This window comes from Schistocerca cancellata, chromosome 4 (genome assembly GCF_023864275.1).
Source record: "Schistocerca cancellata isolate TAMUIC-IGC-003103 chromosome 4, iqSchCanc2.1, whole genome shotgun sequence".
In the NCBI taxonomy this organism is placed as follows: Eukaryota; Metazoa; Arthropoda; class Insecta; order Orthoptera; family Acrididae; genus Schistocerca; species Schistocerca cancellata.
Genome location: NC_064629.1, coordinates 641,364,577 through 641,376,545, shown reverse-complemented (window position 1 = coordinate 641,376,545; position 11,969 = coordinate 641,364,577). Strand labels below are relative to the sequence as shown.

At 34.6% G+C, this 11,969-nt stretch overlaps 1 protein-coding gene across 21 annotated transcripts in view; it reads right to left on the bottom strand.

Annotated features, from left to right (window-relative positions):
• Positions 1 to 569: 569 nt before the first annotated feature.
• The window catches only part of LOC126183251 (ensconsin-like), a 413,080-nt gene continuing 401,680 nt past the window's right edge, over positions 570 to 11,969 (bottom strand). For all 21 annotated transcript variants that reach the window (XM_049925054.1, XM_049925062.1, XM_049925063.1 and 18 more), the window contains 2 exons: positions 2,685 to 2,908; positions 570 to 2,496 (listed from right to left, as the gene is read on the bottom strand). In XM_049925054.1, the coding sequence (XP_049781011.1) occupies positions 2,483 to 2,496; positions 2,685 to 2,908 (238 nt within the window). In that variant the 3' untranslated portion in view covers positions 570 to 2,482. The remainder of the gene's footprint in view (positions 2,497 to 2,684; positions 2,909 to 11,969) is intronic.

Below are 11,969 nucleotides of genomic sequence, written 5' to 3'. Positions count from 1 at the left end.
TCCAGATTTAGGTTTGCCTAAATTACGGAAAGTAAATCACACGCTGGCTTCCTGAAATATGCTATTGGCAATTTCTTTCTCCAACCTATAGAACTGAGCTAATAGCATTCTGTCTGTGATCTTATGTCAGTTTAACATTAACTCTTAACTTTCCTTCCTTAGAGCTACTACTTGACTGTTCTTGTTGAGTTCAAAGTACAGTTTGCACATTTCATCCTGTTTACAGGCATGATCTCCTTTGGAGATTGCTAAGTCTGGTGATACATCAGTCCTCATTCAACAGACTGCTGATCACATGATGTTTGCAATAATTTCCAGTTCACAGAGCAATTAATTGCAAATATAGCTGTGTGGGGCTGTTACTATTTAATAACCTCTTCACTACAGCACTGTGTTCCACACTTTTCCTGTAAATAAGTTTTTCATTGTTGTCACTGACACATGTGCAGAAGTAAGCAAAAATGAAAGTAAGCTGACAACTTTTATGAGTCTCCTAACGTATTCGATGAATTGCTTCGAGTAACATTAGACACAAAAGGAAAATGGCAATACAATATCAATCAAACAACTTATTGAGTAGGCAAAAATTTTTATTTTAAAGTCAGCAATTCCAAAAGCTGTAAAATCAATGGCAGATTGGAGGGGGAATACTGATACATTTCAGTTAATGCATTTAGAGTAACAACATACTGAGCTGCAATTATTCAGCACCCATTTCTTTTACCATTCAATTGTTTCCACAATTATTCCGCAACAAAATATTGCCTACTGTTGAGTTTTAGTATCAGCATATGGTCCAGTATTTCAACAACATCACTGAAATATGTCTGTATTTACGTGGCTTAGTATTACAAGAAACATTTTAAAGTGGTGAATATATGAAATCTAATTTTGTTGAAATTAAATAGCTGTGAAAAATGAAATTCAATAACTTAGCAAGTTTAAAACAAAAAATATGTTAAATTACACAATGATTAGATAAAATTAATGTTTCAGTTATGTGGTTTAGAGGAATTAATAGTTAACATAGTTACAGTGTATACAACTTGGGCCTAGGAACAAATTTTCCAAAAAATATTTATTTTTTTATAAACCTATTATATGATGTCTGTCTCACAATTTTATTAGTTTTCATAACATTAAATATAGATTCTTAGGCGACTCATATCATTTGTTACTGAGTAAATACAAATTTTACAATCAAATACCCCAAAGTGAACAACGATCTGATTAAAATTTTGTAAATAAATACATAAATTAAAATCAGTTTCATAACTAACAACTGAAATATTGATACCAATAAAACAAATTATGAAGTGGAATTACTTTCACAACAATTTAGCATACAGACAAAACATGTACTTAATTCATGGAGTTGAAAATTCTTTCTCCACTTAATTTGAAACAGTTAATGTGCCTCTTTTTCATTGCACAATAAGCAATAATTTTACAATTGTTCAAATACGACTGCTGATACAATTGTGATGTCAAAGTAAAACATATAGCTGCAAAATATCGTCAATGAATTACTTAATATTGCTAAACAGGAAAGTCAAAACCGTCATAATACTGAATGACGGGGAGTGGGAGCGTTAGTTTTCTCATATAATGTAAAATTCTCACTGTGTTTTGTAACATTAAATGACTGAGTGCATAATGAACAACTGTGGAAAATACTATGTATGTTGTTTCCATTGTCACCAACATCATTATTATTTATACAACTCAGTTTTGAAAAATTATAATATTAACAACAAATGTGAACTCATCACTCAGAACATATACAACATCCTTGGTTTACAAATTGCACAGTGCTTATGTTCGGCTGACTAGGGAGTAAATATTTTATTACTAAAACTGTTCATGAGTTTTAATATTAAATGATACATCCAAAACAACAACTGCAACATTATAAATTAGATAATACACCAATGATAACTTGAAAATAAAATAAAATGCACACACAGCAGAATTTTGTAAGTAAATAATAACAAAAGTGGAAGCATACTAGTTTTCTGAAGCTATTTTGACTTTACCAGTATACAATAGTTAGATTTACAGACAACAAACCAGGTTTCATTTTAAAATTATTTTCTAATTATACACAAAGCGCATTTTCAGAGTGTCATAGCTTCTTAATTTTGTGCACATTTATATCTGTTTTCCTTTTTAGTACAGATTCAAACATTCACAAGATGTGTTGGTAAAAAATAAAATGTGATGCAGCTGAGTATGATATAGGTCTTCTTCCATAACATGTTGCGCAGTATCACTTCTGTTATTACTATGATTAATATTATCATTAAACAGTAACATCATTATATTAACATGGTTTTTCTCACTCTTAAAGATCACCATCCAGTCTTGAATCAGTCTTATCCAGACACAATTTCTCAATTTATTTACATTACACATTCGTATCTGATGCAGTAAGCAAGGAATTTCTTCATTTGTCACTTCTTGAATTGTGTAGTAGAATGCACTATGATAGCAGGTCTGAAAGATATAAAAATTGAAAATATATTAAAAATTCATTACAAAATATGTAAAAAGGAACATATAACACTGAAAATCAATTAGCTTCCATCTTTATTTGTACAGTCATAGAACTAAATATTGCTCTCCCACCTTCAGCCTCTTTCAAACACCAATTCAGAATTCTTGCAGTTCCAGCTTTGACTTACCAGTTACAGAATTTGTATCCTGTTTCTTGGACAGATTGTCCTGAAAAGCAATAATGGGAGCATTGGGACCATTAGTCATGATATTTGAGTTAACATTATCTTCATTTGCCAGCTTCCCTGTAGCCTGAATGCGGTTTAAATCCAAAATTTGTTCAAACTCTGTTGAATCTATGGCTTGTTGTGTTGTATTGCTTGTGCTGATCTCTAATGTATTACTTTGTTTCCTGCAAAAACAAATATTTCCATTTTGAATAAATCAATTAAATATTTTACAAAAATGGGAAAACAAAATTTAATTTTAAGTGAAAATATAGAAAAGAACTTCTGGTCTACACAAATGATGGTACCAACACAACAAAAATAAAATAAAGAAGGATAGTTAAATATTGAACTTTGCGAACTAGAGGCCTATCTTTTGTGGAGTAGGGAAAAGAGGAGCCAGCAGAAAAGAATGTAAAAACTATAATCAAAAAGAATAAAACTTAGAATGTGATGCAACTTAGGACTAAAAAAATTATTTATTCTTAATTTCCATCCCACCTTATTACATTGTCTTTTACTCTTTGTATATATTCGTTGTGAGTCTAACTTTTAAGAAAGAATCTTATGCTCCTTTTCTTTTCTTCTCTTTACACTTTGCTTTTGAAGGAGGAATCATTGGCTCCAAAAGTTTTACATTAAACTGTCTTTATTGTGCTTGTGCTGCTGTGACTACTTTTTATGGTGGTAGATATTGTACAACTTTAATTGATGTTATAAATACATAAATTAAATTAAAAAAAGGAAGTGTATTACATACTTAGCAAACAAAAATTTTAAAACCAGTAATATTAAAATAACATAATAAAAATGTTAAATATTTTGTCAATGACGCAACAAACTAAGGATATAATAAGTCGATGCATAAGTTTGTGGCATTTTTGTTTTGCTTGTTGGTATTCCAGTTGCTATGGGTTTATTTATTGATTGCTCCTTTTTTATTTGTAGTTAACTGTTGCTATTTGAGTTGTCATTTTGTTATTTAGAGATGGTGAGCAGAGCTGTGGACACTAGAAAATGGAGTGAAGTGGAGAAATCAGAACATTTCCATCATATTCTTCTGTTTGAGTTCCATAGAGAGTGACAGAAGTAAAGGCAGCCAGAAACATTTTCACCCTCTATAGGGATAATGCCATCGGACACACTACAGCAAGAAAATGGTTCTCTTAATTTGAGGAGGATCATTGTTACATTAGCGGCTCTTCACATTCGGAAAGACTTTTGGGGTTTGATGAAGATTGTTTAAATGCATTAATCCACAATGATCCATCCTTCAAATGATGGAGCACAGCAATCAGTTGTCCTTTTCTTTCAGGTTTTATTAGGCAAATCTAGATTTCAGTTAGTGGCTGGCCATTATCAATGCACTATTTCATAGTATCAATGCATGTCTTAGTACATCAGTCCCCTGTTGTTCACGCTTTTCTTTAATGAACTGTAACGAAAGCCAGAACGACAGGGGATTGACCTACTCAGATGTGCATTGATACTATGAAATAGTGCATTGTTAATGGCTAGGTACCAGCCAAAATCTAGATTTGCCTAATAAAACCTGGAAGAAAAGGATGCTGATTGTTGTGCTCTATCATTTGAAAGTCATATCACAGTCGTTGAGTGCACCCATATTCCTAATGGAAGATAACTTGACACAATGATCCATTTCAGATACTCGAGAACTGGTAAATGTGATGAATTGTGATGATTCCACTTCATGCCACATTTGCATGCAATGTAGACAGTTCAAAAATTTGGTGTTCGGTACTGTATGCTCTAAGCCAAAATCACAAAAATCAGTGGGTGGCCATATGTACATCTTCACTTGCTCATCATCAACTGACTCATGAACAACACTGACCATTTCTATCCTGTATCTTATTGGTTCCAAGAAATGGTGTCTTTATGCTAACATAAGGAAAAGAAAGGAATGGCTGAGCCCAAACAAATCAGCAACTCCCAATACAAAGACCTGTGTGCATCCACAAAAGACAAAGTTATGCATCTGTGGGACAGATATGGTGTGGTACACTATGAATTGCTTCCCCGAAGTGTAACCATCACAGCTGATATTTATTGTCAACAACTGAATCGTCTTGCAAATACAATCCAAGAACAACCAGGAAGACTGCATGAAGTGATGCTACTCCACAATAACACCCGTCCTCATTCTGCTAGACTGACAAAAAACATGATACAATTGTTGGGTTGGGAAATCATTCCACACCCATCTTAATTCATCTGATGTTACATCCTCAGATTTTCACCTTTTCCACTCTCTATCAAACTACCTTCATGGAACTTCCTTTGTGGATGAAAATGCACTCTGAACATTGGTCGATGAGTTCTTCACTTCAAAACCACATGATTTCTACAGTCGCAGAATTGTAAAATTATCACAACATTGGCAGACCATAGTAAATACCGAAGGAGAATATATTATTGATGACTGAAATCTCTGTTATGTGTATCTGTTATATTAAAATTATGGAAAAACAACATGAACTTATGCACCAACCCAATATTTCCCTATATTTTGCTTATTATCAGAATGAGCTCAAAACTCATAAAGTTAAGCTACAATAAACATGTGCCCAAGCAGGGCATCAACTAGCAGCGAAAATACATTAAGCAATATAGACGGCTTCATTCAGAAAATATTCTTCTTGTTGGCCTCTTCCACAATTTATTGTCCCTCTTTCCTGCTTACATGTAGAAACTGAGTAATTTATTAAATTATTCCTATAAGCATGTCTTTTCGGTGGGTAGAAAGTATTGATTATACAAGGATTAATTTTCCATCTTCTTATTGTATACAAAATAAAGTCTCTTTGAAATTTGCTACTGCAGATTGTGTTACTATGGTTGCTCTCTAGTTATTCCATGTTCTTTTACTGATGGCTTCTTTTAGTCTTATATGAAATGTTTGCAACCATGTTTGCCATCTACGAGTGTTCTATAATCCACTATCTATGATGAATTCTTGCAACAAATAATTACCTATCACAGTATTCAGTGTAATAATTTCTCAGACAAGTGATACATTGTTTAGGTTTTTCTGATTTCCTCAAGAGTGATTTTTTCTTTGTTCTCTTCTATTTTTATACTGGTTGATAAAACCAGCTATACTATTTTATTCATAAAAACTCTGCCTCCTAAATACAAATCTACCAGTGGCACTCGACTCTGAGGTATGCCAGTGCGAATCCTGGTGTTCGAATAACTTTTCATTCTTAATATTTGATTGGCAAGGGGAGGAGAGTTGGTGATGCAAAGCTCCTGACCACCACACTTTGTGCCAATTTCCTGGATTAAATCCCAAACCCCTCCCCACTATCTCATCGAATGAGGGCATGTTACACCATTGATGATAACAAGTCTGTCGGATGTGAAGATTAAGGCTGATAGCCCCCTCAGTGCTGTTCAAGGGAAGTATGCTATGTGCTGGTACTATTTTCACCCTCTCTCTTCTATCATCATCATGCACATACAACAAGTGTGAAGGAAACCTGCCACTGGGCGCAAAGGAAGAAAAACCTTTCCTTATTATGTGAATGAACCTACCCCCAGAGTCTCTTAGACAAATGCGGTATACGAATTTACTTTTACTGCAACACATACCACCAGAGGAGGAGTGCATGGGAAAGGTGTATGATGAGTACATGGATTCTGCGGATAGCTGTAAAATGTTCACTATCCCATAGTATTTACAAGTATCCATGATATTCTATTCTTCCCCATGAATACTAACTTGAATTTCCATGAATTATTTGCTAATAATAATTTTCTGTAAGGGCAACTACCAAATCTTTCTCTCACTTTATTGGCAATAAAATAAAACATATAGGAGGTGTGTGAAAAGTAATGCCTCCAAATTATTTATGTGAAAACTCTTTAAGCTTTTTAATTAAAACAAACATTATTTACAATTTTCATATTTACTCTTCATGTCCAAATATTTATTTTTCAACAGTCACCCTGGCGATGAATACATTTCTCCCAATTGAGACCACTTTGTTGATACCGTCACTGTAGAATGTTTGAGTGTGTTGACAAAGCCGCAACCTCGTCTGTGCTTGCACTGCTTCATCACTATCAAAGTGAAGTCCTCAAAGGCATTCTTTAAGTTTCCGAAACAGATGAAAATCCATGGGGCCAAGTACGGGCTGTATGGAGGATGACTGATTATGCTGAACCCAAGGCACTGTATTGTTGCAGATGTCACAGTGCTCATGTGCAGTCTGGCATTGTCATGCTGAAGGGGAGGGTGCTCCATGAGTGGATGAACGCTTCCAATATGAAACTTTATTACAGCATGCTATTGCTCACAAAATGGTATACTTACATTACACACTATGATGTTATACACTACAATGCCGAGCAGTCTAGCATAAGGCTGCAAATATGTACACATAAGGAATAAAAATGTAGAATGTCAATGATGATTATATAAAGCTTTAAGAAAAACCTGGAGGCATTACTTTTCAGCATGTCTTCATATTTTGTCTACCAGATGAAACCTTATCCATTTTCCCACAAAATGACAGATGTATAAGGAACAGAAAATCTATCTCCTCTGCATATTTGTTGATGCTCTCAGATTTCAGAAGTAGTTGACCAGATTTGTAACCAGAGTCATTATATTCAACACAGCCATGGAATAAAACTACAACTACCAATTTGTCCCAAACAATGGGTAATAGGGAAATACAGGCAGGATTTTTTATTTTGTTATCACGCATAGTGTCTACACTGAAAACCAATACAATCTTCCAACCTGTTTGAAACAAACAGTACGAAGGTGCCACACTTACAGCATACTTATGGATGCTGTAATCCTATTGCTGACAACACTTAACTCTGAACATATAAGTCTGTCAAATGAAACAAGAAAGATGAGAAAATCTGAAGGAAAAATGCAAAATATGAAAGTAAAATAACCATAACAGCTTGGCGCTAATTTGTAAATTGCACATTTCATTTTTTAAAAAAAAGGAAAGAAAAAAAAAGGGGGGATTGGGGAGTGGGGCCTGACACTGCTCATGAACACGACTTAAAAAATCTCTACAGAGTGCTGGATGCCAAGGATGAAAAATTCTAAAATGGCATTAAAATGTTTTGAGATAGAACACTGGAAAAAAAAACCTAGGAAAAAATTAAAAGCAGTGATAAAAACAGATAAGCTGGAATTTTTGTGTGTATTACCCATAGCAATGATTTCTCAAAGCCATTAAGTTATTAGCAAAGAGTCCCAAAGGAGAAAGGATAGAGTTGAGCCATTGAGATAATTATAGATCAAGCAGTTGGTTGGACATGGATCGGGAATAAATATTCACAGCCTACAAAAGAAATCACATTGACCATCACCTGAAATAATACAGGGAAACCATGTAAACCCAAATAAGGATGACTGGATGATTGTGTTAAAAAAAGAATGCCACTTTGGAACATACAATGTGTCCCAGAAGGCATTTTACCACTTCAACTTGATGTGACTCTGTAAGTCAGTAACCTAGAGAAAAAGTAAAGTCTGTCTGACACATCACCTCAAAAAGTTTTCTGTGTAAAGTAATGAATGAATATTTTGCCTTTCCAAGTGAAAAGAGCAACAAAACTGAACAAAAGTTTCTTCTTTGTCACTGAAATGTGGTACGAGCACCATAAATGAATCGAAGGATGATATCTGCACAGGAAAAGGCATTATATGTGGCTTGGCTTACTGAAACTAAGCGAAACACCCAAGTTTGAAGTTTGTTCTTAACACATAAAAAAAAAAAAAACCTATGAATCCCTTGTACAACAGTGCACTGGGTACTATGTAAGTGTACAGATTACAGGAAATCAAACCAGATGAATAACACAACAATGCTTATACATGACGTTACTAATTTGAAAGCAAGAATAATGTAAGCTATTGAGACAGTTGACACTGACACATTAGAAAGGGTTAGGACCGAGTTGGAACACTGAACAGATACTGTGTGTGCGTCAAGGGGGAGAGCATGTAGAACTTGATTAAAGAAGCAGAATAAAACTTTCCAAGTTCATACAGCAGAAAAACTTTACATTTTTCTCTAATTTAATTACAAGTTGAGTTAATATGATACTAAAGTCGTAAAGGGAGTTCAGGACTAAGGAAGAACCTAAGAATGGATAACCTGACTAGACTTGTATGACAACTCTGCATTAAAATAAGAAGCATTTTAACAAGAAATAAAAGAGGCTAGTGCCAGAAAGAAATTCCATACACTGATTCGATAACATGGAGATCATAATGTATGAGGAATAGGCAGGAACAAAACTGAAAAACATAGTAACCATCAGTGTTACATTTTTTATTTAATGCATGTCTTTTTCAGATAATCCACATTTCACACAAAACTGTGCTAATATGACCATTTCAATTCTATCTGCACAGTTACTTCAAAAAATTTATATGAACTGATTCGATCCATTTGTATCTCATCAATAAACTTTATTTCAAAAATATAGTATGGATTTTAAAATGTGATCACAAAGGCAGTGTACATGACAAAGACATAATTTTTTATACTGGTAGAGAATCCAGTTTTGTACCTGTTATCACTTTATGCATGGTAATTAGCACCACTATTCTTTTCAGCTTTTGTCAGCTGACATCTGAAAGTAGCCAGTGTTTATGCAGCCTTCTTCAATAAATTTATTTGTGTCGAGGAGGTGCTCTGTCAAAGTTTCAATGGTACTTGTGTTTGAGTGACAGATTGTAGCAAATTAATCACAAACAATTTTTCTCTTGACACTGCCATCACAATAACACATTGCTACTTTAAAGTAGTCTAATAAAACTGTGGTATGTAAATTATCTCACAGTGTGTGAAATGTGTCAACAACACAATGGTTTGCAATGATCAAAATGTGAAATTGTGTTTCCATTTAGAAGCAAAAAGGTACCTGGATGCTACTGAATCCCTAAATTCAATGGAGCACAAACTGTCAGTATTTCCTCTTTGCTGCTACACCATAGGAAATAGACTAAATATTCAATTTTCTTACAATAATCACTAGAAAAACAAATGAGTTAACAGTTAAATTACCAGCTACATATTCAAAATGGATGCTGAGAAATATCACCCACTATGAACATCTTTGGTGGCAAGCCAAATTCCCCTGTAATATCTGATGATGTCTCTGCACCCTGAAAATGTAATGCTTTCTACCTCCCAATTCATCAATGTCATAACAAATCATCTTTGATATCCCCCACATAAACCAACATTTTTAATTTGTCACATATCACTTCTGAATCAAATGTAATTCAAAAATTACCAAACACAGAACATCAAACAACCTTAATCTATGTAGGACATCGTATATTACTAATGTAAGATGGATCTCCATGATTTATACATTGTAAATATGTCAAACCGTGGGTTGCCCTTTCTTTGTTCTTGTGTACATTCTCCTTTCTTTTCTCTTCGATACTGCCCATCCATTTCTTTCCAGACATTTTCTTTCTTGCTTGCTTTTCCTTACACAAATACAAATTACCAGCCACTAATTATCATGGGCAAGCTGAAAATCTGACACACTGTGTAATGACAGACATTGCTACACTAACTGCCCAGCTTCTTCTGTGTATTCTAACAATTGCTATACTTCATTGCATTACATCTACATCTACAGACATATTCTACAAGCCATGGAGTGTGGCGGAGGGTAGTCAGTACCACTACTAGACATTTCCTTTCCTGTTTCACTTGCAAATAGGCCGAGGGAAAAAACAAGTATCGTCAAACACCTGATATCTAAATTTTCTCATTGGTATTCCATGAAAAGAACATTACCTTCCCTCCAGGGATTCCCATTTGAGTGCCTGAAGCATCTCCATAATGCTTTCATATAGTTCAAACCAATAACAAATCTAGCAGCCCGTCTCTGAATTGCCTTGATGTCTTCCTTTCATCGGACCTGGTGTGGTCTGCTAATCACTTGAGCAGTACTCAAGAATAGGTTGCACTAGCATTCTATATGCAATCTCCTTTACATATGAACCACACTTTCTTCAAATTCTCCCAATAAAACGAAGTCAACCATTTGTCTTCCTTACCATAATCCTCACATGCTTGTTCAATTTCATACTTCTTTGCAATATTATGCCCAGATATTTAAATGACATGGTTGTGTCAGGCAGCAAGTTACTAATACTGCATCTGAACATTATGGTTTTGTTTTTCCTACTCATATGCATTAACTTATATTTTTCTACATTTAGAGCCAGCTGCCATTTGTCACACCAACTAGAAATTTTGTCCAAGTCATCTTGTATCCTTCTACAGGCACTCAACTTTCGACACCTTATCGTACACTACAGCTTCATCTGCTGCCCAGTCTGTCTGCCATATCATTTATGTACACAGAAAATAACGGCAATCCTATCACACTTCCCTGGGGCACTTCTGATGATACCCTTGTCTCCAGTGAACACTAGCCATCAAGGACAACATAGTGGATTCTGTTACTTAAGAATTCTTTGAGCCACTCATGCATCTGGAAACATATACCGTATGCTCGTACCTTTGTTAACAGCCTGCAGTGGGGCACTGTGTCAGATGCTTTCCAGAAATCTAGAAACACGGAATCTGCCTGTTGCCCTTCATTCATAATTCGCAGTATATCATGGAGAAAAAGGATAACTGAGTTTTGCACTTCATTACACTTCTCACTCTTCCATTTATTTTTCTACCTTACTTTCACACATTGTTCCTACAATATTTCACATAATTTTCTTGTACCAAAAAGGTCAACCAGATCATTTTTTCTGACATGTTACCATTCCATATACAATATAAAACATTTTCACACTGTAGCATTATGTCAGCAAAAATACAGATTTTTCCATCCTACCATCAAGAATACAGATTTTTCCTCCCTACCATCCATGAGATGAATTACATTTCCCCCCGTTTCATTCTTGCTAAAGCAGTTATTCACGGTTTCATATTGATCTATTTCCTATACTTATCAATTTTCAATGTCTAGTCTCTGTGTTTACTTTCCCATTATTCATTTCCTGAACTCCTTAACATTTCCTCTATTTCCCTGTAACAACATCCCATTCCTGACTTGACCACAGACCTTTGCTTCATCTACCTAAATTAATTTAGGAAAGCATACCTACACTTTGCCCAAACTCAGTGTCATGTCCTGTCCCTGAAATGGTACTGAACTAATGGAATCTCCCAAAAGCTTGATGATATGAATTTCCTTTTCTGG